Below are 26,347 nucleotides of genomic sequence, written 5' to 3'. Positions count from 1 at the left end.
TTGTGTACAGAGAATTTAGGTAAACTTATTTTTTTTTCTTTCTGGTTTACAGGCTTAAATTATTTTAGCTACTGGTGATTCCTGGTACAGGAAGGAGTTTGGCATCTCTGACCCAAAAAGTCACTTGGAATTTGCAAAGTAGGTCATTTAGTAGTGGACCTGTTACACAAATCAGGAGATTGGCAGAGGTCACTTGCCATTCCTAAGGTAATTTATGTTTTGAAAATATTAGCTATGCTTTCATTTCAAACATACATTAAATAACATCAATATTCAATTCCTTTGGCGTGATCATAGGATCATAGAACAGCTCAGGTTGGAAAGGCTCTTAAAAATCACCAAGTTCCAAACCCTATGCCATGAGCACGTTTCACTGGACCAAGTTGCTCAGGACCCCATCCAGCCTGGCCTTAAGGTAGTGGCACTGCAAAATGTGAATCAGCAAAGCAAATCCTAAGTTTAGAGAAGTTACAGAACTGGAAAGTTAAGGAAAACTTTGAGAATTTTTGTGTAACTTATAAACCTTTAAACATGTCAGCAAGCAAAAGAGAAGTGATACTTAAAATGAGGGGCTGATAAATTACTATATAACTGGACATTTACTAAGGTCATTTGAACTGTAACATTTAGATAGCAACATTTTCTGTTTGTCACAAATCTGTTACTAAGCTTTTTACATCATGCATTGGTAGCCTTTTATTTACAAAACATCACTTCTTTAGGGATTTAAACTCGCTATAATTTTGCTTAGTCTTTCCCTTACCTGATCCACTACTTTAATATTGACTATAAATTCTATTCTTCTGGTTATTTGTATGTTACCATTCTTTATATAACTCCAAGCTTTCACAGCTTTGGATATTGTCCTTTAAAAGTTACCATTTTCTGGGATTAAATTTAAATGTACAACTGCTGAAGTTTGAACACTCCAATGATTTAAGTGGTGTTTATTTTGTTATGAGCATAAGAGTGATCAATACTAGTCTCTGGGTTTTGTAGCTTCTTTGTATTTTGCCCTATCTAATTTTAGTGATGTATGTTGCTTTTCTAGTGACAGCAGTGACATACCAGAGATCACTCTTCTGGGGTGTTTATGGTTTTTCCATGTTACAATGAGCCTTATGAATGTGCAGATTTATTGACCCCTAGTGGGGTTGTTAGGAAAACAGTTGCTAATTCAATTAGTGCTAAATGAAAAACTTGCATATTTTTCAATGCTGCATTTGTTTCAATGGTCTTTTCCTTCTATTTACAGCTGGATTAGCTCCCAAATTTTTTCTGGTGTTCTCTACATCTGCAGAATTGCCTATTGAAGCAACTTCTGTTAGCAACAGCACTCCCAAAACAAGTAGCTCTAATCAGCACTTTAAGGAACAGTTATAGCTGTTTCTGCATATTTTAAAATTATAATTATACAGCAGATATTTTAAAAAATAAAAGGCCTTCTTTTTGTGTGCTGTGTAAGTGGGCTTATTTTTAATTAGCTAGAAAAGCTAGTAATTTGTTGAGTAGTTTGATACTACATAAATGAATTAAAGCTAATCCTAAATCACCTGCTCAAGCTTTACTGACCTCTTAGTGGTTATTAAATAATTATTATTTATCAGTAATAGCCTGAAACAGTTTCATGCCAAAACAGCATGTAAAATACTGCATTCCTAGCAAACTTTAAATAGCTCTAGTGTTTTAATCATTTAGTTGAAACTGTAATTTTCTGGGAGATGAAATGATCTAACTATGCTGTGAAGATGTCTTACATCTATTTAAGATGAGTTAAAATCAAGTAGTGAATAGTGAAGTCACATTTGACTGTTTAATTAGCAATAGTAAATGAAGACAAATAGGTCCATAATGAAACTTAATTTTAACTTCCCATGTATCAGAATCAGAAACTAAATGTTGCTGTAAATTTATTTTTCTGGGCAAATTTGACAGAAATAAATGCTAAATATTTTTTTTAATAATTCCCTTTTATAGATTTTGTACATCTATTTTTATGCTTGAAGTAGTTAAGTAGTGTTTTTAGCAGTTAAACTATTAAATATTCCCATGAATTTTAGGTATTTTTAAAATTGTAAAGAAAAAGTGTAATCCTTTTTTTTTTACATCTGCTACTATTTATTATTGTGCTTTTTGCATAAACCACCATATTTATAGTCAAACTTACACAGCAGGCAAAAATGTCAAAAAGACCTGAAATTCATATTTTTGTGGGAGCCCCCAGTATTCCGAGGCCAGGGGAGGGGTCAGAGCAAAGCTCAGCCCCTGCTGGTGAGCAGTGGAGGGAGCTGCGCTTGTTGTGCGAGAGCCCTGCGTTTGTTCCTGGCAAGCTCCGGGGTGCTGCTGCCCCCTCGGTGCCCCGGGCACAGAGCTCCACACCCACAGGGGTCCCTTCCAGTGGGGACAGAGCTCAGCAGGGCAGGTTCATGGCAAAAGAAGGAAGAGATTTGCCATCTCCTGCCCCTGTGGCACTGACTTGTGCCAGCAGGCCTAAGAGCACGAGTTTAACTTGTTCTGATTGTGAAGAATCCAAAGATAGATTTACACCTGCAGATGTAGATCAGGCTGCAGATGAACAGCTGCCCCAGGGCTGTGCAGAATCAGCTGGACAAGAGAAACCACCAGGTGCCTGCTGCCCAGAGCTCACTGAGAGAAAAGCCCCTCCTTCAGAAATTAGCAGCTCTGACATTTCTGCTTTGGTTGCCAGCACTGAGCAGGTCAGCATCCAGTCTGTGGGACTTCAGGCAGCTCACAGAAGTGAGCATCATGAACATCTAAGTCAATGTATGGATGTGCTTTTCCAAAAAAGTCAGGAGTTCAATCCAAAAGAACCAAATGGCTGTAAAGACTTTGCAGTGTCAGCAGACACCGAGTTTCGTAGTGTAGTGACTTTGAGTCAGGTGGCTGTTTTTGCACAGAATGAGATGCAGGAAAGTATTGTAAAACTATCAGGAATAGAAGCAGGCAGAAGAGCTGAAGAAGGACAATATGATCACATCCAATGTGATTCTGGTGTTGGAACATGTACTACTACTGTGCCTGGAAGTGAATATGAGGAAGAGGATGCAAGTTCTCTTGAACTTTTTAGTTCTGAGGATGATGGGGAAAATGTTTCAATTAAAGCTACAAAACAGGAAGAAGGTGCTCAGGAAAATGCAGAAAATTTTCAAAAACTTAATGTTGCTGCTGAACAACTTGTAAATGAAATCCATATTGAGCCATTGAGCTCTGGAATACTGTGCTCTCAAGGAAACTGTTCTCACAAGAACTCTTCTAAAAGACCCCGCAAGCATGAAGATTCCTCTCATCTCTCTCAGTCAGCATTTAAAACACAGCTGAAATCCAAGAGAGCTAAACTGAATTCTTCTCCACCTGGTTCTGGGGTGAGAGTGGATCCAGACAGGATGGCAGAGTTCAAGAAACTCCAAAAGAAACTATCGCTACTTAAGAATTGCTGCAGCAAAAATCAAAAGTACAATATTTTGGTCACAGTTGTACATCCTTGTCATATCAAAGAGATACAGAAGAAGACTAAACCAAAATCTTCATGTAAAGTTCCTGTGGCAACAATTGTTGTTAGTGACCAGTCAGAAATTGAGAGAAAGGTGGTGCTGTGGCGTGGTGCTGCGTTTTGGTCCCTTACTGTGTTTCCTGGGGATGTCATACTGCTTACAGGTGAGAGTTCTTTTGTTTGCCTTTTTAAAACATGGATCTTAAAAATGCCTGTTTAAAGTAGAAGAATGTAACAAGTAATTTAGAACTATGGTTAAGGATTTGTAAGTTGCTTTCTTATATCTCTTACATCATTTGAGTTCTCAGTCATCCTGCCAGTGAAATATTGGCTATTCCATGGAAGTTTGCCCTCAGATACAGCCATGGAGAGTCAGGGCTATTCTGTAAGGTGTCAGTGTTTTAAAACAGTTGTTCCTGAAAAGTACCAGTGCTACTACAAACCAGACCTAAGCAGTGTCAGCTAGGGGGCTAATAAATGTAAGAATTACATCAAACTAATGAGAAAATTTTAGTAACTCATTGTAAATGGTGTTGGTAGATTTAAAAAAATAATCACTGTGTTTCCAAGTGATCTCTTTCAAACCCTGTGCCTTACACATCTGTATGTAAGACAATTATATAGTCAGGAAAAATATTATACACTTCAATATTGTCAACACATGAGTTGATAAAGTTGCTTTTTTTCTTGCAGATATAATAATGTGTGAGAATCCTTGGTGTGGAGAGGTCATGCTTCAGTCAACATTTACCAGTCAATTAGTGAATCTGGGGAACTACTCAGCTCTCAATACAGAAAAATGTAAGGTTGTAGTGCATAAGTTGCTATGAAAATCCCAGTAAAAGACCTATTTCAATTACTCCATTTTGCTGGCAATGCCTCACACATGGGGTAGAATAGAAATGTGTGCAACAAAACACAATAGAAAAATATGACAGGAGCACCTGAGCACAAGATGTGGAGATGACATCAATAGGCATGTGGAGATCGTGATAAAGTTTGGTGGCTACCAGTCTGAACTCAAAAAAAAGAAGAGTTTAATGTAGGAAAGAGCAGTTATCCCAGGACCTGTCCATGTGATGTCTGAGATTGCATGAGGATTATTTTTTTTGCAGAATGGAGTAAGTAGATTCATTGGGAAAGTGATTCATTGCAGGCCATGCAGGGTTGGAGACTGAGGGGAAAGAACTGTGGAAGTATCACCATTGTTCTTCCTGTCTTTGTGGTGTCCACTATTGTGATGCCAGCTCTTAAAGCACATTCTGAGGTCAATGATCAAGAACAGCTTTCTTCTTACCAAACGATGATGCACGGTTTTTTTGGTGTATTTTAAAATATTGCATTTAGCTTAACTTCATCTGCCTCCTCTTGATACTACCCTGAAGTACAGTTCAATTTCAGATCAAGTGTTGTATATCTCAGGAATTTCTTACCTTAAAATTATTCTAAAACTGTTCTGATTTTTTTCAGTGTAAACGTGTTCCAAGTCACATGTTTTATACTTCTAAGCATAAAAAGCAGTATGTGACTTTGCCTTTTTTCCATATAAGTTTATCCTCTGGTGGATGATGGTGTTCTCCATGGCTTATTGGCATACATATCATCAGAATTTCCACACTTCAGAGACATTCCACAAAGACAAGTTCAGAGACTGGATGATGTTCGGTATGTGCAGCTAGATCAGCTCCAGCCAAGTACTTTGGTGCACTCCATCCTGAAAATTATCAATATTTCTGTGTTAACAGGTAAGTTCATGCACTGGACTTCAACTTCTGCAGTAGGTGGAACTTAAATAGTAATTTGGCAAGGCGAAATGTTTCTCACTGCTTGATTTCAAGCTTTGCACAAAAATTTGATCACATTGCACTGTCTTGAACTAGTGAGATACAAATTTCACACATCACAATAGCATATTTATTAGTTCTAAATGCAGAATTTTGAAGATAGAAATCTTCATCATTTGCTCGAGTATATAAATCTTGCAACTAGATATTAGTTAGATATTTTATCCAGGTGTTCTTGTTCAAAAATTAATTATGAGAAATGCTGTAGTTTTAGTGTGGAACTGAAACAAACATGGAGTATCCTGGATAAGAGCTGTGTAGAGATTCGTATGTACTGTTACTAATAATTTTAGTTTGCCTTGTACACCTTGTGCCTGGAGTTTTCTTTAATGTCAAAACTTATAGAGAAATGTTTCTTCCCCTGTATTCTACAGAAGATATGGGAACTTCCAATTACAACAGTTGTAATTACAACTTCTTTGTACTCAATACAAGTCAGGATGAATGGGAGCTGAAAGATGCTTAGATACCTCCTGCTTCAAAGGGATTTGTCCAATTACTGTGTACTTAGATGGATAAAAGTTAATTAATATGCTTTATGCACTCCCTCAGACTAGATTCCTGTTGCAGAAGAAAGCAGGTTATTTTCTGTCCAGAGGAAATTGTAGATGTATTCTTCTTCACTTTTAATTGTAGCGAAAAATGTGATAACACCATGATTTCACTGTAATACTGAGGCACGTGGGGTTTGTATGCTTATATGCTTTTTACTGTAGAAGTTAATGTAATTTCAATCTTTTTTAGAATCTGTGTACAGCTACAGAGGTGGCAGCCAAAAAAAAATTATTCTAACAGTAGAACAGAACAGAGATCAACACTATAGGATGGTTCTGTGGGGAGCAGGGGCTACCTGGTACCCCCAGCTTCAGAGGAAAAAAGGTAAGGTCCTTGTACCTATTGGTAGGTCTGAAAGGATTTTTGTGATGCTGTTAGTGCCTTTTAAGTATTCTGCTGGTGACATTTATCCATTCAACCTTTAAATAGTCCCCTTGGAGGGGTAATGTATTTTGTGCTAATTCTAACATATCTCCTCTGTTCAGAAGCAGTGCCATCAGCAGCAGAATTTGAATGCAGTTCAGAAGACTGAGAAGGCATAAATATTTAAAAACTTGAATAAAAAAATAAAAACTATATACAAGATGCACTTACTTGTGTAGTGCCTGGTTATGTAAATATAAAAATATATGAGTGTTGAATGCACTTCAGAAGACTGAGAAGGCATAAATATTTAAAAACTTGAATCTATATACAAGATGCACTTGTTTAGTGCCTGGTTATGTTACTGTAAAAATCCATGAGCATTAACTGTGTTACCAGTTTTGCTGGGTCTTCCTTATCATTATCTGGTTTAGCATGAATTACTGGGTTTTTTCTACTACTTTTTTAAAAAAAATTCTGCTTTCCACTTTACTTGTCAGGCTTTGTATCCTGGTGATCTTGAGATCAAGTCCAGCTGTAACTAAGTAAAAGCATCTCTTGCAAGAATTGCATAGACTGTGTTTCAGCAGTGACTCCTACCAAATTTTACCAATTTTTACTAGTAATTCCTAGTCTTGTTTATTTAAGAAAAGTTAAACTAAGTTTGTCAAATTGATAATTGTGGAGATAGAAGATTAAAAACAGGGATATATTAAAAAATGGAAGTTGATTAATAATATGAATATTTTTTTCTCTGAGACATTGCCAGCATTAGAGTTGACAACAAATTTCAGAGCTGGTTTGTTTTTCAAAAGGCTTAGTTGTCGACAACTAAGTTTTGACCACTGAATTTGGTAGAGATGAAATGAAATTTCTGTTATGGGACAACTCATGCAAAGTTTATAGGGAAAGGAGAAACCTTACAGTTTCATCACAGTTAAACCTTACATGTCATCACAGTTAAAAGGAAGTTGCCAGAGCTGACCATATGAGAATGTCTTCTGATTTGTTTCTCAGTCTTGTAAGTGACCTTGGCTTTCTGTAAATTAACCATGGTGTAGAAAGTAAACTCTTCTGTTTGCTTTTTTGTTCTGTAGACCACATATGGGACTTCAAATACCTTTTGGTCCAGTGTAGTTCTGTGTCAGGTGACTTGGAACTGCACACAACTCCGTGGTCATCCTGTGAGTGCTTGTTTGATGATGACAAAAGGGCAGTTGAATTTAGAGAGAAGTTTCAGAAAAGTCAAACATCCCTCATGGAGTTGACAAGGCTCTCGGCACTCCTGGAAGAAAAATGCTCAGGTAAATGTTATCCATAGCTCTGTAATGGCTTTTGTGCCATGCATGAGTAGACAAAATAGATGCTCTCTTGATGAGGTAAGATGGTTGTTTTTTTAGGGTAGTCCAGGTCTGGTTCTGAATTCATTTTGGAGACTGCTGCCCTGTACTTGGCCAAACTGAATGCAGCCTTCATCCCATAAGTCCAGCAGAGAGATACCTGTGGTGTGTGATGCCATGCAAAGACAACTTTGGAACACTGAGGGAAATGCTGACTTTTGTTGTCCACACCAGCCAGTCCAGTAATGATGTGACTAATTACTGAAAGTTTCAGTGTTTCTCAAAAACTCTCTAATGTAAAATAGCAACTGCCATTGAAAACCTCTTACAAAAGGACAAAGAAGACATTTTACACAGTCATACTCTCCCAGATGAATCTAGAAGATTGTTATGGTTGGTGTTAAATTCTAAGAAGTAATTAAAGTTTTTCTTGTAGCATTTAACTCCAGTTTAATGCTATAAATAGTAAAAAGCTAAGTTGTTAAAGCTGTGCTTTTCAGTGTCTTTGAAACAGGGGGAAGAAAATCACTTGGAAATTCTTCACACAATTTTGATCTCTTATTCAGGCAGCTTCTATAGTGGCATCTACTGATACAGTACCTGAAAACGTACTACTTTTATGCATTTTAAACTAGTATTTAGCCACCAGGATTTTTCATTGAATAAAATATCTCTAAATATTTGAGCATGTGTTAACAAAGAGGAAAAAACAAAGAAAGTTCTTGATAGCAGTTTTGGTTTCTAATCAGCTGTAGCCATTGATTTTCCTTTCAGTTCTAAATAAAGCTTAATTAATATTTGAATTGTTTTTGTAGGAGTGGTTCAGGTGAAAGCCCATATCTTGGAACTGAAGTTCACCATTTCCACTGGTCAGTACAAGCAACTCATCTTCTCTGCTGACACTTCACTGGAAGGTGTTTTGGCTTCTCTGCCGATGATAACTTATTCAGGTTGTGCCAGATGTGGCTTGGAACTACAGGCAGATGAGAACATGATCTATAAGCAATGTGTTAGATGTCTGCCATACAGCAAAGTAAAAACATTCTACAGGTAAACAAAATAGAGCCAAAGTAATGTGTATTATTAGGGTGGTAAACTTTCTCCTTTTTAATATCCCCCATATCTGAAATTCTTTAAGGTGTGGTTAGCAATCCCTGTCTCTCTAATGAATTTTCAATTTGTTGTTCTTGAATTGCTGTATTATTTTGTCATTATTTATACATTATATTCTTCGTTTAAAACTAACTTTTTAATTTCTTTGACTACTGTATCATGCAGGAATGATGTTTACCCAGTACTGTGTCAGATAAAGCTAAGATGGAATAAAGGTTGAGGACCAAAGGAAAACTCCTTGAGAATCTTGTTCCAGCCTAAACTGGAAATGTCGTGAATGCAGAACCATGTTTTTAAACTGATTAGTCAGTTTCATCTGTGCAGAAATAATATTGACAAATGTTTTCAATAAACACTCTTGGAGAGCAGAGATAGTGAGTTATCACCAGATGGCACTGTGAGACACATATATTCACACTTAGAGAAAATAAGCTAAGTGGATCCAGTTGATGTAGGTACATCTTTATTAACTAATTGTTCAATTCTCACATTTATCTTGGGCTTTGAAATGTAATTATCATTGTGACTAGAAAGACATGTAGCTAGAGAATGTTTATTGAGACAACCATGGATGTGATAGAATTCTAGAATATGTAAATTTTCTATCTTTTTTCTCAAATTCTTTCTAAAATCTTTCATAATGAGCTTAATGAATCATTGACTTAAATACTAATACTTAAAGAACTAGGACTTAAATATCCTATTTATCTAACCAGGTAATACTTAGGATTTTTCCTCTAAGCAAAATAATCTTGCATCTTTGTGCTATTTATTTTCCTGTGAGGGAGGATTAAGTGCAGAAAGGTTTTTTTCTTAACTGAGAAGGTTCTGCCAATCTTCCATAAGACTATAAAATCTCAGTGGGCATGAAGGACCTCAATTTCCTCCTGCACAAAAGATGGTAGAAAAATGATAAGGATTTCCAGTGTTTGTATTCTCAGCACGGGAGCACATCCAGATGTAGAATTTGTGTCCATTTATTTTCAGAGAAAAGACGGACATTTTTGCACTGAAATTTTCTTCTGATCGATTTAGTAAGAAAGCATCACCTTGGGAGTATTTCCAAACAGGGATTTTTATTTGTTCAGTGGTTTGTGAAAACATTTGGTATTTGTTACAGACCTTGGTACTCTGTGGCTATAAAGTGATGTATTAAGACAGATAATACAGAGTGATGTTGATACAGATGGTACAATTCCAAGTGATGCACCTAAGATTATGTCCCTGCTTTGCATTTCCACCACGTCCTCTGTGGGCAGTCCTGACCATCCTAACAGTAAAATAATTCCTTCTAATGTCTAATCTGGGTGTCCTGTCTCAATTTAAGGCTGTTTCCTTATTTATTGCTCAAACTGATTCCAGTGCTACAGATTTGACACAATGAGTACAGAGATATTTTCTCATTTTTTTATTTCTTGGTATTACATTGCAGAGTAAGATTAAGTTGTAGTGCTTTCTAAACTTTTGCTTCAACAAAAAACATAGCAGATGAGTTTCATGAAACTTTGTTTTCTGATCTAGGCCTGCTCTGATGACTGTAGAAGGTGAAGGATACGAAATTTATGTTCATGTGGTGTCTGAGTTGGTGGAAAAAATCTTCCTCAATATTCCTGCAGACTGGCTGAAGAGATTAGTAGGTACTGATTCATTAATTCCTTGTGATAGAAACAGGCAGCAAAGTTCACAACAGAAGCAAAATTTTAAATCATTGACAGTTTAAAAAACCCCTAAGCTACCAACATCAAAGAATATTTCAGTGGCTGACAAACTCAGAATTGCAGAGGAGAGGTTGCAACAACAGGAGGTGAGATGGTGTGAATACCTGTTATATAACTAAGTAGTTGTAGTTATATACCTAAATATTAAATAACTAAATAGATTCCTTATAATCTATTTAGTTATTGAATAAAATGTCCTAGGAGCGTTTAGAAGTAGCTTGCCTGTTTTCATGATGTGAAACACTGAGCTGTGTTTCAGACAAGCTTCACTTGATACATCCTGTTTGACTTGAGGTGTTTTATGTGATTCACAGGTGTTAACAGTTTAATGAGAAACAGGCTCAGCTCATTGTTTTTTAAAAGTAATTAAAAATAAAAGCTAATTTTCTATTCAGATGTTGAACTTCACTTGCAGTAATTCAATGGAGCTTCATGGAGGTAGAACTCGAATGTTAGGTGCTATTGTGAAAATCAAGTGTAAATTGAATTGTTTTGTGTTTTGCAGTGCCCTCTTCAGATATAACCTACAGCACAATAGTAGCAGATCTGTGTCATTCACTGCTGGCAGATACAGAAGCATCCTATTTGTTGGAAATCAGAAGCCACTTCGTGCTAGATGAGAACAGCTATCCTTTGCAAAAGGATTTCCATCTGCTGAATTTTCATCTTGATCTTTGACCTCTGCACTAACTGAGTAACAAGGACTATAAGGACACACAGATGGGAAGCAGAAGAAAAATTACTTAGCTGAAGGAAGCAAATCTCTTATAAAATTATAATAAAGGATTTTGGTTTTAACTTATGAAATAAGCAAAACTATCAAAAGGATTGGTATGGAATATCTGCTAATGGTATATACTGTTGGAGTAATACTGGTGAATTTTCATGAAATATATTTTTATACATGCATTTTTAAGCTAATAATTATGTGAATAAACTCCAACAATTTCGTAAGTATCTGTTTTCCTTTTTCTCCTCTGAAAAGTTCACTACTATTGTGAGAGACTGAATTTTCCTGAGACCTGACATATTAGAGGAAGACAAAGAGAATTCAGTAATATTTTAGTTAAACAATTTTTGTTTGTTTTATCCCATGTGCTGTCTGTAGCTTCATGGTTTTGTTTTGCTCTTGTGGTTGCTTTCCTTCTTTTAACAGCAGAATTTTTGCCATTTACCCTCAGCAATTTTTCTGCTGCTCTTTTCTCTTGTAAAACTCTTGTCTTGTAAGCATTCCACCTCCTTCAGCTCAAGGTAAGTCTTAAGCACAAGATCAGATGGATGTTATATAAAAGGTAATAGGTAAAAAAATTTCTCATTATGTGAGAGTTGAAAACATGGTATTAGAACTCCTTATTTGATGATGTTTCTTGTTTTGAAATAACTCTTGTTCTGGTAGAGTCAAAAAGAGCCTTTCTTATTTGCTATCCTTGGATGACCATGAGTACAAGTACATTGGTAAGTGCATTAGAATTTGTTTCTTCACAATTTAGCTGAAATTACTGAACACACAAGCTGGAAGTATTGTTATTTTAATATATAAGAAGAAAAGAGGACCATACTGTACATCAGGTCAGCCAGGTGACTTCCCACCTTAGGGGTATTTGTTAACAGACACTGTGCATTGCATGCATCTTCTGCTCATAAACCAGCTGTCTGAAATACTACTAACTGCTTACTTTTAAGATCCTTAGTGGTATGATTGTAATAATAAAATACAAAATTTATTTGGTAAAATCACTTTATTTTAGTGATATGGTAACTGAGTCATTTTTCTTCCCAGAGCAAATGCATTAACTTTGCTTATCAGGTTGGTTTGCAGTAGTTTTGTGGGGCTGAAATTTGAATACAGCTCTTTGGAGTTGAGTTGCTGGTATTATTCCTTTAGCAGAGATATAATGAGTGTTGAGCACTTTGTCAAATTCAGTTTAATGTAATGAGTTTAGGCTCATTTTATATCCAGTGATGTAATTAGCAAGACAGAGTGAGGATACCAAGTAACATATCAGATGGTGGATCAGGGAGGTCTGTTATTTTACAATTCCTCTGTGGTATCTTCTTATTCATAACATTTCCTTTAGGTAATAACAATATTATCAAAATGGCAAGTGGTTTCATCTCCCCAGAGAAGCCCAATGTTTTTAAGACTTTTAATTAATTCATATTGTGTCCTGTTTGAAAGGAAGTTGGTTTGATTTCAGCTATAGAGGTTATGGAACATGATTGTGCAAAATGTTTTGCTGCAGTAGTCTGTGTCTGGTTTATGACTGTACAGTGAGAAGGGTACAGAGCTCAGGCCCCAGAGAGCAATCAAAAAGAGAAAAATGTTCTATTTTATTTTGATTAGGAATAATTGCTCTGAATTACTTTAGAGAGCAGTAATTTACTTAATGAAGAGGACTCTACTACTAAAACAGACACATGCCCAGGGGGCTTAAGCTAATTGGATTTTCAGTGTAAGAATGGTCATACTGGGTCAAACCCAAGGCTCTTGTAATCAATGCTTTGTCTCCAGCAGAGATGTGTTTAGAGAGAAATATTAAAGGACAGGACATGTCTTCATCTTACTGTCTCAGAGTACTTCAGTACTGGAATAGCCTCCAGTCACTTGTGACTCTGGGACTTCTTTACTTGTCCCTTATTTTTAACACAAAGTGCTGTAGTTGAGGTCAGCTGAAAGCATGGAACTGAGTTCCTGCAGGAAATACACCATGCTGAGGGATGTGAACAGCTGCTTCCAGGTGTGTCACCAGTGAGCAGTGCCTTCACCCTTCCTGTTCAAAAGAGGGCTTAAATACAATGCTGCTCTTTTGAACAAGTCCTACATGTATTAGTCAGTGTCTTTTGGGCTTTGTGTGTTTTTTGGCATGCTCATTGGGTTTCTCTTGCCTTTGGTGAAGCCACTGTGGTGATATGGAGCAGTAGGCAGATAGGCCTGGTGTCATCACTGGCAGTTCTTGGGTCATTTTGGGCTCTGTCTGCATGTGTGATCATTTGTGCCCAGAACTCATAAGCAGGAAGTGGAATTTACCAGTGAAAATAATTAATACTGAGAGGTCATGTTTGGCTGATTTTTTTTTTTTTTTGCTCAGCTACATGTTAAATAAATTTAACATCTATTTTGAAGAGAGGAAAGAGGGACTCCCAGCCTACCAGGAACCAAATCTTTTATTTGTGTTTGGTCAAGGAAATAATTTACTTTATTCTTCTTCGGGTACAAAATCTTAGCAAAGATTTTTGTACCATTTAGGTGAGAAAGACAGTAAGAGCTTTTCCATGTTAAGGTTTTTTTTCTCAGTGCTGTTCATGTGCTGTGGCAGAGAGCATGCCATCGTTTGACCAGCTCCTTGGGCTTGCTCATCATCTCATTCCAGTGTTCCAGTTCTCTGCCACGTGTGTACATGAAAGGCCCAACTACTACTCGTCCCAGCAGAAGTGTTTCTGGGAAAAAAGAAAGCAGTTAGTGATGAGCACCTGTGATGCTTCTCTGAAATCCTTGCCTATATTAGGATATCAACATGTATTTCTCCAAGTAATGCCGGTTCTAAAAGGTATTTTTAGAACAAAATATTCCTCAAGGAAATAACTCTGGACTTCAGGTTTTGTAGCTTTTGCCTGCTGAGGTTCAGCATTAAAAAAGGTACGCCCATCCAGTAAGTGGGTGTTTAGTCAATGCAGGCCTGTCCTTTTGCCTGCAGTTAAACTAAAACATCTCCAAGGCACAAATATCTGATCTGTATCTGCCCTACCCCTTTACCTCAGGTTTACTGGGGAAGTGTGCCCTAATTTTGGGTATCAGCAACCTCAGTAGGATTCGCATGATGCTCTGGCTTTGCAAAAAATAAATGCAGTTGCTGAGCCAGCTGGGAGCTGTAATATGTGTGTTGCCACTGCCAAGGACCAGATTGTTTATTCATGCCTGGATTTTTCAGCTATGAATGGGGAAAATTATTGAGATCATATTTGCACTGCAGAGATGTTTTTCTTGTGAGCAGTGGAAATACTGAATTCTGATTTGCTTCTGTAAGCAGAACTCCTTAATGGATTCTCTAACAGTAAGAGGTGGCCTCAAGCATCAGGTTTTCTGCCAGGGAATGGGGATGTTTGCTAATCTTTCTTCTTTCTCACTGCTGAGAGAATTAAAATACCTATTCCTCTTTCAAATGTGCCTAGAGTGAACAGCCACACAGTTTTTCGGGCTGTGTGTTACACACATAAGTGTTCACATAAGCTTGTTTTAATGGGATACTGGAATGAAACAAAGGCACAGCACCTTGTACTGGCATTGACCAGTCTGCAGTGATTTTATTCATGTCTTCCATGAAATTTAGCCTCTGAAAGACAGACATATGCTTAACTACAAATAAGTTGTTCTTCTTTTAAAGAAACAGCCTTTGAAATACCTCAAAACTCTTACATGTTTTATGATTATTGCTGAAAAGGAATTACTTCCTCTCAGGTTTAAACATGTCTCAAATATGTAAGAGATTTGACACCTTGACTGTAATAATTTATATGACTGTAATGATTTATATAACTTACTTTCTCCTTTGTTACTCTGGAGCACAGATAGACTCAGGCTTGCTGTATCCAGCTCTGTCTGATCTGCCTTGAAACTGAAGGTTTCATTGTACACAGGATTGGGAGTTCCCAGAAGAGCTGCTGTCTTTTTACTTTTGATGAATTTATTATGGTTCATTAGTGAGACTTTGACATACACACCTTGGAGAAAAAAAATTCAAGACTAAAAGACATCTTCAAGAAGCAGTTGGGAGATGGCTTAAGGAGTTTCTTCCTTTTGGGAGTCAATATCAATTATAACATCAGGTTGTGAAAGATTCATGGAACATGTGACAGCATGACATAAAGCAGGGAGCCTACAAAGTACTGAGGGTTCAGTTTTGCAGTGCACTTTGCAATTTAAGTGCTAAATAAGCAGCCATATTCTTACCCTGCATCCTTGATCTTATGTTTCTGTGCCTTTCTTTCATCTTGTGGAGAATTTTTTGAAGGCTTAATTTGTTCAGTCAAAAAAAAAACTTCATAGTGATGTGTGTATATAGAGGACTAAGCTGCTTTTTTTTTTAATGGTAGCTGTTTTTTGCATTTATATTGTTTAGCTTCAAAGCCCTGCAAGAAATCACTACAGACTGAAATACAAGTTTGGTTCTTCATCTGTTTTTGCTTTTGAATGTTGGATTTAAAGAGCATTTTGAGGTAATCTCTCAGACCAGGGAAACGCGAGTATAATGTACCAGAAGAAACCCTCTGCACTAAGGAAGAAAATTGTGACTCCATGCCATGGTCCTTTGTACAACAGCCAGGCTGCCCTAAACTGGGATTTTTTTCTCCCAACTCAGTTCCTCCCAGGACAGCTGTTCAGCATAAGCAGTTGTCCTGCAGCTGTTACCTCTGGGAATTTGACTTGAGGCAACTGTTCATGTCAATATCCCCTGAAATGCTGCCTTCTCTGGGCTGGAGAGCAGCAAAAGGATGTTGCTCCACCAATTGCCACAGGACAAACCTTTTATTATGAAACAAACCCCAAACATAGCAAAACTAAGCTATCAAAATCTAATTGCCTCAGAGCAAAATATGGCTTTTTTCCATTCAAATCACCAGGATGTTTATTTGTTCCTGTCAGAGTCCCACAGCACAAGCCTGGATGTACAGATGAGGAAGGAGCAAATTAAAACAGGAATTGTGGAGCTGATAGCAGGGAGGAAATCCCACTCACCAACAGCAGGGCTCTCCTCCTGGAGCTTTAATCCCCTGGCCCTGAGAACCACCACAGTGAGACGGCCCAGGTAGTCATTGTAGCTCAGGGAGAACTGGATATCACCATGCTCTGAAGGAGGCTTTGGAAGCAGAACAACACCTGTCAAATATGTCTGAAAAACTCCCTCATTGTGTGGTCAGATGGGACGACTAATCTTTTTTCATGCTAATAGTTTCTGTCAGCATGTAAAGCCATTACAACTCACTCATACTCACTAAGGTGTATGAGTGAGTTTTCATGGCTTTATTTATGCTCTTGTAACATTTGATGGAACCAATTAATCAGCCTTCCTAACCCTCAGAATTACTCTTTTCCAGGGGGTATCTATTTCTTTGCCTCTTCTGCTCTTTTCTGCTCTTACTAATTGAAAAGAGAAGCAAATAACAAAAGTTCTTATGTAACGACCTCCTAATTCATGTAACTTTTTAAAGCATCTGGGTACTCCCTTTACAACACCTATGGATCTGCAGGTTGGTAAGAGGGGAATTTCTATTCCAAATGTTTATGAAGTACTTTTGCATTTGAGGTACTTGCATTTGAATTAGAACATAGCTCTACTTCAGCTACATCCTTCCAATACTTGTAAGATGACAGAAGTTCCACAGTGCCAAGCAGCCTGGTATCACATACCTCCAAGATTTCTTTCTCCAGATCTCTCCATATAACCAGTTTGTTGTCCTCAGTTAATGCTTCATTTTTTAGTGGAAAGATAACTTGGCCTAGGAGATGGTGCTTCTTCTGTTTATCAACATGATAAACCAAAAACTTTAGTGTCCTTTGGAGCAACATTTTACTGGAAACCTGTACAGGAAAATGAAGAATATTAATAATTATAAAACATCTGACACTTTCCTATTCTAGCATGACTTCAAAGGAAATATTTTACAAACTGTGGTAAGTTTAGGTGGAGATTTCCTTTAATTATTTGAAGTACTTTTAAAATTTGAGCTATGCAGAAGTCAAGATCCAAGCTAACATACAAGTTCATTTGAAAGCTATGAAGTTAGTTGGTGTTTTTTTAGCTCACATGGATCTAGTGCTGTGTGATGCATTCACTGTCAGACTCAAATGTTTAGAATCTGTAACTCAAACTTTTTTTGGTTTTAAAGCTTTTGTCTTGTGACAAAGCTTTAAAACCAAAAAAAAAAGCTTGTTAGCATGGGAAGCCAAGCTGTGCAGTACTGTACAAATAGCAGCCCAGAGATACCTCCCAGGTTCTGCTGTCTAGCCTACTTGCCCAGCAAAGGAGCCAAAAGCTGTGAAAGCATTATGTCAGTATTGGCTCCTTCTGGGCTTCTAGAACTGCTGGGCTGAACTGCTCAGCTGTAGTTCAAACTGGAGTTTTTGTTATTCCCAGGGCAAGTTCTGGAACCCTTAACTTTGGTACAGACCAGAGGTAAGAGCAGTTCTGGAGCCACACACTTCTGTAGCCCAGGATCTCCAGAAGCCCCAGTAAAAAATCCTGTCTCTGGTGGAAACAACTTCTGTCTTGGTAGAAACATTGTGAACATACAAACTTGTACTGTAGTTTGACAAGTTAATATTTGTAAACAAAAATCTGCCTCATCAAAAGAAAAAGTACCTGGAAAACAAAGTTTTCATCAAACTGTGGGTTAAGAGTTTTACGTTTTGTTTTGGACTGCAGGTAGCTTCTTTCATCAGGCAGCAGGTAGATTTTCACAAATGAACTGCAGGAATCAGCAGGAGGCTGCAGCTTTCTGACTTTGATCAAGGAGACAAGGAGCCTTTCTGACTCTTGCTCGTATTCTATGGAGAACCAGAGGCGGCCAATGCTGCCATCAGGAAACTCTGTTTCACTTTTGTCTTCAGGAAACTTGTACAGATCTGGGTTAATGGTTCCTACAACATAAGCTCCAGCTACAGGAAAAGGCAAAACAAGAGCCCTCAGATTAGCCTCAAGAACCATTGCAGGCATTTTTATAACCACTGCTGTATTTGGGTAAACCAGATTCCCCTCTTTATTAACAATCAATTTTTTGTAAGAATTTAATATTTTATTTCATTTTCCCTCAAATTTGGGGGAGTAATTGTAGGCTGCACACTTTTATTTCTCTTACTCCTGTGATTGTACCTGGTTCTAGCTATTTGTTGTTGAAGTGTGCAGCTGGTGACTGCTGTTTCTGGGGACAGCAGAGACTTCCTGGCCTTTACAAAATATGAGAGATTGCTTTGTCTGCCAAATGTGCAAGGTACCACAGCACTGGGACCAAAATTACTACATTCTTGCCCAATTCTCATACATAAAATATATAAATGTATGGAGCATTTAGGGCTTGTGTAATGCAATCTCTGGTGTGCCCCCAAGATACATAATACTAAATTTTGTATCTAATAAACTAATAAATTATGTAAAGCCACCCTACCCTTAAAAATAGTGCCATTTTTGCAATGCCATACCCAAAGAATGAAATGATGACCGTGGCCCAGACTGAGGGGTCATGAAGGGGTCCCTGTCTTGCTGAACCTGTTCCTCATTGGTCAGGTGAATCCAGTCTCGCCCATGCAGTGTTGGTGGAATGATAAATGGAACACTTCTGGACCTGCTCAAGACAACAGCACTTGAAACCTTCTGGTTTAAAGCTGGAAATCAAACTTGATAAGAGTAGTAAGTTTACTGTTCTTATGTCAGACTGTAAAAATTTTACAGATATGCAAAGGTAAAAATAAAATCAATTGCTTAATGCATAAAAAGACAATGAGGCACATTAGGTTTTCTGACAGATTCTTCTCTTTCCCCCTTTCCTTCCTTTTAGAATTTATCTGTCAAAGGAAAGGAAGAATTAACTGCAGCTGTGTGTTTCAGAGCCTAAAACCCCTGCAATGATTAATTCTCTTAGAGAGTCTCCTTCCTGAACTGAAGTCCTGTTATTTTTGTTATTAGACTAGAAATGACTCTGGAACATAGGCTGGGTTTCTCTAATGGGTAAAGCTATCCATTTACCAATTACACTTGAATATATTCTCTCTCTTAAATAAATCAAGAATAATCATTACTTTCATAGTTAATTATCCTTTTCCTAAAGGAACAAAATAGAACATGACTGATGTTTTCATATAATTTAGGGATCTCCTTTATTTCTGTACATGCATATTTTTGGATCACCTGCTCATTTGACATTTGACAAGTTGAAATAAATTACATAGCATATGCTTTAAAAACAAAATGAAAATAGGTACCTTGTGCTTTTCAGATGAATTTCAGAATTTGCCTGATCCTGGAAAATGGCATTTGCATTTGTTGTTTTGACAGGATTGATGAGCTTTTCATAAGAAAAGAGGCGGCAAAATTTTTTCCAGAGTAGATATGCAGTTATTCCAAGGAGAACAAATAAAAGGATCCCTCCTATTATACCTCCAGCCACAGCAACTGCTTGTTCTGTTCAAACATAAAAGCACATAAAACATCATAAGAGGATCAAAGTATATTTTGGGTGTAGGCAGGAATATTAAAGATAACAAAAACCATTCCAAAATTATTTTTAAATGAAGCATTCAGCTCAATTTGTTTGGTTATAGCATGGTTCAGCACCTGAAGACTTGTGGCAATGGCAGTGACAGATTACAGTATTCAGAAGCACTGGCAGTTGCTGCAATGTGAGACTACAGACATGAAAAATCCCAAATGCCAAAGAATTGCTCAGGCTCTTGTTTTGCATTAACATTTACCTTAGCATGGCAGAAGTGCTAGAGCTTACATAATGGAAGAAAAAGAGAACCGTGGAACACCTAATATGAAAGGTACCATTATTTTGCTTTGGTTTGTTCTTCCAACTATTCATTTATGTTGAATTGAATCTAGACCCTGCCACAAGGAACAAAGTAAAGCTATGGGTTGTTTTCTTTCTAAGGATGCATGTGTTTCCTGATCTGTGAAGTCAAAGTTAAATATCCATTAAACACAGTTTCCTGAACCATGAGTACTTAACATACAACAAAATCTTGTTATAATTACTATGAACAAACCAAAACCCAAATAAAACCTAATAAATTAATTTAATATGAATATGAGACATTCTGTTGTGAGAATTTCTCATTAGACCAAGGGTAGACAATTGATAATAGGCTCAATTTGTTGCTTTCACATATTTGCTGAGAATGCTGGAGTGATAGGCTGCAAAGGTTATTTTGCTGTGTACCTAAATTCTAGAACTATCTTCCACTCTGCAGCCATGGCAGACAGCTCAGGAGCAGCTGAGTGCTACATGCTGACAGTTCTCAAGGTCTCCCCTGAAACTGAAGTAGTGAAGTGACCTGGCATTTTCTCACAACGGGTACTGAATTTTTCCCTCTTCTCTGCTTTTAGGTAGAGTTAGCTTGGTTATGCTTTATTCCTTTTTGTTTTTATCTGACTGTGCTTGGTAGGTACTTTACATTTAGACATCTCTGTACAACGGTACAAGTGAAATAAAGACAATACAGGCACAAAGTAATCAGTTAACACTAGTGATAGTTTTGACTATCAAATAATAGTTTTGAATTGTTTCAAACTATTTTCATTTAATTTAGTTTATTTCTTTGAGCTTTAAACAGTATGGGAGGTGAGTTGCAAATACATATATTGCTGATCTTTTTCAGTGTGGCTCTGTTGCAGTAAGTGACATGAAATGTCCTTCAGCTACAGAACACTTAAGTAATTACCTTGCGCTATAAATTAACCTGGCCATAGCGCCTCAAAGGCCTTAATCTGATCTTGACTCATTTTCCTGCATTTGGTGGAGTCACTGGAGCCAAGTTGGTTTTGCAGCTCCCCTCCAGGTGTGTTGCTTTAGGCTCTGCAGGAATTGGCTGGCTGCTTCCCTGAGTCACACAGTCACTCCTGTCTCCCAGCACCACCACGGAGCAGCCACCCTGCTCACGGCTGTGCCACAGCAACAGCACTTTGCTGTCCCTGCAGCTGGTAGGTGAACTGAGTAGGGTCCAGCATTCAGCCAGGCTATCACTGCAATCCTTATTCTGAGCAACAGGAAACAAGCACCTGCTTGATGTGGGTTAATATTAATACAGAGACAAATCTAATTGTGCCATGTAGGTAAATTGGTTTTCCTTTATAAGAATGCACAGTATGAGGAAATGCATATGAGCATGGGAATTTTGTGTGTTTGTTCCTTTTAGTTTTGCAGGGCATGCTCAAATATATCTTCAGTCAGACTCACATTTATCTGAGAAGGCCAAATACAGAAAAAAATGCTTCAGTTTCATGTCCAAAAACATAATAGAAATTGTTTCCTTCATGTAGGTGCACTATAAACAATACAAATAACTATATGGCTGATTCTTTTACTGTCTAACATAAGGATCTGAAAGGTTAACATTTCAAGCAAGCTGTACAGGTCTTTGTTTAACTTGTCCTCTTCATTTACAAGTCTTTGATGCTCTCAGCAGCTAGTCTTGTGTTCCCCTATAGCCAGTTTGTCACCATTTAGTATTAAAGACAATAAGAAGAGGTGTGCATTGATTTTGGAGTAAGAGAAGGAGTTTCCAGTCTCTTAGTTAATGAGTTTGTACTGAATTTGTTCACTGTAGAATGATAAGTATTCATGACACACCCATAGGCATAGACTCAAATTCTGGGGTTTTTTTAACTTTACACAGCTGTAGATATAAGGTAAAGTTTTACTCATTTCCATAGTTACCTGTAATTTCATTAGAGTAAGGAGAATTTGTTTCACTTTTAAACCATCTTATCTGATTAGATCAGCAACAGAACCAGTGGCTTAGTGCACAATGTAGCACTAGTCACAAATCAACCACTGAGATAAGTTGCATCCTTTGTGTGCAAGGAGAAAACATGTATCTTTTAAAAAACTACCTGTCATCATGACAAATTCATATATTGTGTCCTGCTGTGGTACAGGATCATGGCAGAGCAGATGGAAGAGACCTGTTGGACCACTGCATCTCCCCCCACCGATCCAGGGGACTGTCTCCTGCTAATAGGTACCAGCTTTATCCTAGCATAGAGCAGGTGTTGACAGGCATCCTCTGTCTCCTCTGGGATTCCTTCCCTTTTTGCTTACTGTGTGATTGTATGCTTTTAATAAGCTTTACATAAACTTTGCAGTAAGCCTTTTTGGCTTATGAGCAAGTTTATGAGCTCGCAAGTTTACATTCTCCAACGCAAGTTTTGATCCCCATATAAAGACACCGCCTAACCCCACGTATAAATTAAATAATTTTTATTATTTGATAATATACTGGGCTTAAGCCCCAGTATAAATTAAATAATTGAGGGGGAGTGGAGGCAAGATTCCAGTTTGCTGTGCCTGTCTCCAGGGCCGGGCTGTGCTCTGTCGGGCGCTCCGGGCGGTGCTGCCCGCCCTGCAGTCCCAGGCTGCGCGTTCCCTGGCGGGCTGCGGGAGGAGCCGGGCCCCCTCCCTGCCTCCCTCCCTGCCTCCCTCCCTCCCTGCGCCCCCGGCACTTACCGGGCATGGGTGCCGCTGCTCCCGCGGGCCCGGGGCGAGTGCCCGCCGCCGCCCCGCTGTCCGAGCGCTGTGCCCCTCCCCGGCCCGCCCCCGCGGCTCGCACTCCGCACAGGCTGCCAGAGCAGTTCAGAGAGGCAGCTCTGGCTCAGGAACAGCGAAGGGACCCGTGCGGGACAGATCCCGCGCCGTCCCAGGCTCCCCGAGGCCGGACATTGCCGGTCTTCCCGGGAGGGAGGGCTGGGGTCGGGCAGGAATGATGCTGACCGCTGTGCTGCATAAATCCTCTGTCCGCTCTAAAAAGGCACCTGTGCGGCTCTGCCGGTGTGACAGAACTCCAAAAGCTGCAGTTGCACTCAGAAAAATTCTTTGATGTTAGTAGCTTAATTCTGAATATTCGTGTGGGCAAGAAATAGCATGCATTTCTTTTATATCTTTAACAAAATATGTAAGCACAAAGGACCACATATCTCCTTAGCCAATTGCAATTATAGCCCTTTCTATTTGTATTTACGAACGTAATGGTCTTTAATCTCTGAGAGTGTAATAAATATAACCAACCAGATCTTAACCAGCTAAATTACTCATGCATAGTTCAGAAACAAAGTATTCGCCATCACCTTTTGTCTCCTAATGCTTCTATCACACCCAGTATGACAAGAACCTATACCTTAAATTTAATAGCTGTTTGTATTACATGTTCTCTTCACAAATGTTGCATGTGTAGTGCAAAGTGCTGTTTAATCTAAAAGCCAAAGAAATGCAAAGGAATTAAAACCAGTAAGATCCTAATGAAATAGGACCCTCTATTTCTGTCTTAGAATTCTTTTCATTGCATTTAAAATGTTCTGCTGTAAATGTAGCATGGTTAACCTTTTTCTATTAATTTTTGAGTCCTCTGGAAAGAAGAAAGTATTTAGATAATTTTTACCCAAAAAAGAAAAAGCTTCATATATTTTAGTAAGATAGTCAATTATTAAATAAATTTTGCCCAGTCAGTGCTTTTGCTACTCTTATTTCTCCATTGAATTAGTGCAAACACTGAAGTAGAGGTTTTTTCCTCAGCAGTTTTGCACTTGTCAGGATAATGTCTGTAAGCAGTCTGAGGCAACCAAAATTTTTGAGTTGTGTGTCAAGACAAAATCTGCCTGCTTTCTCTTGCAGTGTTCTTGCTTGAGCTCGCTTCTGTGGCTTTGTGAGGAGTGCTGAGGTTGCTTTGAACACCTGGTTGCTTTCCTGAGCACTGCTAGCAGTGAAGTCCCAGATGCTCTGGCTCCCACACGAGCCTGTGTGAGCAGTGGGAAGTTGGACAGCTGGGAAGCCAAAAGCAGCTGCTGACTGAGCTCCTGTTTCAGAGAGCCAGGGGATGGGACAGCATGGCCTGGAGGGGCAGATCCTGCCCTCCCCAAGTTCCTGTGGAAGGAGTTAATGGCAAAGCTGCTGAGCAGGGAGCTTTAATTTTGGTTCTCTGCTCCACTGTGAAGTTCCTGGTTTCAGTCTTTCTGTGCCGAGTTCTTGCAACAGCTGGAAATCAGAATAAATACAGGACATGAAACACAACTATACCCTCCTGTATCTCTGATTGCAGCCTCCTTCTTAGCCTAAATCCCTGAACAGCTAAGAGTTTCATGTTTTGTGGACCTAGATATTGTACTATAAATATTCTGTGTTTCTGGTGTGTATTTTGTAACATAGACATTTTTCAGTGTCCCTATCCAGGGACATCTTACAGTCAAACCTTGAGCTTTAAAAGACCACTTAAAAATTCTGTCACAAAACAATTTTCCAAAGTGTATTACCTTAAAAACAGTGATGTAACATTGCTCATTTGGCACCATCTAAGTAATAACAAATAATTTATCATATATTAATGTAATTCCCACTAGAATGGGTGAAATTCAACATATGTATTTTAAAAGAGGAATATCTTTGAAAAAAATCAGTATTTACTTGATTTTTATCCAGTTCTGATTTACAGTTAATTTGATTGAATGTAATTACTTAAATCTGTTTATAGGAACATTCCTTGATAAAGGATAGAAAAGTATTTAAAGAAGATATAGTTGTAGGATCACAAGCATCAATAGGTCTTTAGAAAGGTAAGTAATTGTAGCCTCATTTTACACTGAAGTCCAACTCCTACTATAATTTATTAATAATCTTAAAGCTTCAACAAATCCCATTCAGTAAAAGGGTTTTAATTTATTTTTTTAAATCCCATTTTGCAGTCGTAGAATGATCTTCAAGTGAAATATGTTCAAGTTATTCTGCCTTCAGACCCACTCCCTCATGTTTGTGAAATTTGACTTTCATCTTGGTTATACCTTCATCTGTAATGGCATCTAGAAAGAGGTAAACGTTTTTTTTCCCCCCCCAATTAAATGTGAACTAATGTTATTGAGACCAGTGAATTATTCAGGAACAATAGATTGGGATCTGCAGGGAGCATTGATGGGCACCCTGACTACAACAAATAGATTACATTGAAAAGCATAATTGCAAATGGCAGAAATAATGAGTACTTAGAATTTCTATAGTGCCTTTCATTTCCAGGCAACCATTGCCTGATTTCTATACCAGCATTAATTACTGGTAGTTAACCATCACAAACCTTTTTGAAATAATACTTATTGTTATCCTAATTTTATAGATTGTTTAATAACTGGAGTTCCTCCAGATCCAGACTTGTGTAACTGAGATAAGAATTTCTCCCACAATCTGCTGTTGGCCTTGGTCTGACACCTAGTTCTTGGCTTTAGCAGGCTATGGATAATTTTAAGTTTCAGAAAGGAATATGTGAAAGAAAGATCTACTCTCTTAGAAAATACCCCTTGGATCCATTCTGGGAGTCGTTTGTTAGTTTTGTTCCAAAGAAAAGATGAGAACGGGAGAGGAAGTGCAGCCAGAAGGGAACAAGTCTTCCACAATTGTTTTCTCTCAGCTTGGCTGCTGATCCTAGTCACTGTCAAGCACACTGCAATCCAGAACAGCTCTCCCAGTAAAATTACAGGCGGAAAATGGGGATAGACACAGGCCAGCATGGACAGCAAGAAAAAAATCTTCAAAAGATGCCATGTTTGGTGCTTCTAGATGGGCATGAGGAGAAGGACAGCAAAAGAAGTCTTCCACAATTGTTTTCTCTCAGCTTGGCTGCTGATCCTAGTCACTGTCAAGCACACTGCAATCCAGAACAGCTCTCCCAGTAAAGTTACAGGTGGAAAATGGGGAGGGACACAGGGCAACATGGAAAAGATGCCATGTTTGGTGCTTCTAAATGGGCATGAGGAGAAAGACAGTAAAAGAAGAAAGGAAAGAGGGGGAAAGGGCATTAACCTAGCCATGGGGTTTGCATTCCTGCTTTGGCATTTCATCTTGGCCCAGTAAATCTGACCCTGCAGCTAACCTTGACATTCTTCAGGGAGAGGCAGACAGAATGCTCTCACTGGAGCTGCAAAAATCTTCCACTGTTCCATCAGTTTCCTCATGGCCCAGAGCTGCTCAACAGAACCTTGGCCACATAAAAACTGTTGCAGCTTGCCCAGAGCTGTGCATGACAGGTTTTTTTCCATGCTTTGATAATCATGTTTTGCTAGGTATTTGAAGTCCTTGATAGACACAAATATTTTAGTGCCTTCTTACAAAACTTTTTAGCACTGTTACAGAATACCTACTTATATGAAAGCATCT

The 26,347-nt window shown here is 38.3% G+C and overlaps 2 protein-coding genes across 10 annotated transcripts in view; one reads left to right on the top strand and one right to left on the bottom strand.

Moving 5' to 3' along the window:
* SHLD2 (shieldin complex subunit 2) overlaps positions 1-13,148 on the top strand; it is a 31,469-nt gene extending 18,321 nt beyond the window's left edge. For 5 of the 7 annotated variants that reach the window (XM_039719748.1, XM_039719747.1, XM_039719750.1 and 2 more), the window contains 9 exons: positions 53-207; positions 1,256-3,675; positions 4,205-4,312; positions 5,062-5,256; positions 6,100-6,234; positions 7,371-7,577; positions 8,429-8,663; positions 10,248-10,363; positions 10,950-13,148. In XM_039719748.1, coding sequence (XP_039575682.1) covers positions 2,181-3,675; positions 4,205-4,312; positions 5,062-5,256; positions 6,100-6,234; positions 7,371-7,577; positions 8,429-8,663; positions 10,248-10,363; positions 10,950-11,122 — 2,664 coding nt within the window. In that variant the 5' untranslated portion in view covers positions 53-207; positions 1,256-2,180 and the 3' untranslated portion in view covers positions 11,123-13,148. Of the gene's footprint in view, positions 1-52; positions 208-297; positions 416-1,255; positions 3,676-4,204; positions 4,313-5,061; positions 5,257-6,099; positions 6,235-7,370; positions 7,578-8,428; positions 8,664-10,247; positions 10,364-10,949 lie in introns of all 7 variants that reach the window. The other 2 variants (XM_039719752.1, XM_039719754.1) reach the window with 2 other exon arrangements.
* Positions 13,149-13,591: 443 nt separating this feature from the next.
* Positions 13,592-22,820, bottom strand: LOC120507300 (synaptotagmin-15-like). Of its 3 annotated transcripts, XM_039719756.1 has the most exons (8): positions 22,664-22,820; positions 19,419-19,617; positions 18,639-18,781; positions 17,803-18,098; positions 16,851-17,021; positions 16,179-16,299; positions 14,984-15,163; positions 13,592-13,882 (listed from the first exon to the last, which is right to left on the bottom strand). In XM_039719756.1, exons 1-8 carry the CDS (start codon positions 22,668-22,670, stop codon positions 13,746-13,748), a joined length of 1,254 nt encoding a protein of 417 aa, XP_039575690.1. In that variant the 5' UTR covers positions 22,671-22,820; the 3' UTR covers positions 13,592-13,745. The 3 variants fall into 3 exon arrangements, with proteins under 3 accessions (XP_039575690.1, XP_039575691.1, XP_039575692.1); XM_039719757.1 differs by lacking the exon at positions 14,984-15,163; XM_039719758.1 differs by lacking the exon at positions 22,664-22,820 and having other exon boundaries at positions 18,639-18,833; positions 19,419-19,535.
* Between the last annotated feature and the right edge of the window lie 3,527 nt (positions 22,821-26,347).

The sequence above is a fragment of the Passer montanus genome, unplaced genomic scaffold (genome assembly GCF_014805655.1).
Source record: "Passer montanus isolate IOZ18808 unplaced genomic scaffold, ASM1480565v1 scaffold42, whole genome shotgun sequence".
Classification (NCBI taxonomy): domain Eukaryota; kingdom Metazoa; phylum Chordata; class Aves; order Passeriformes; family Passeridae; genus Passer; species Passer montanus.
Note: the sequence above shows the minus strand (reverse complement) of the source record. Positions and strands in the feature narration are given on the sequence as shown.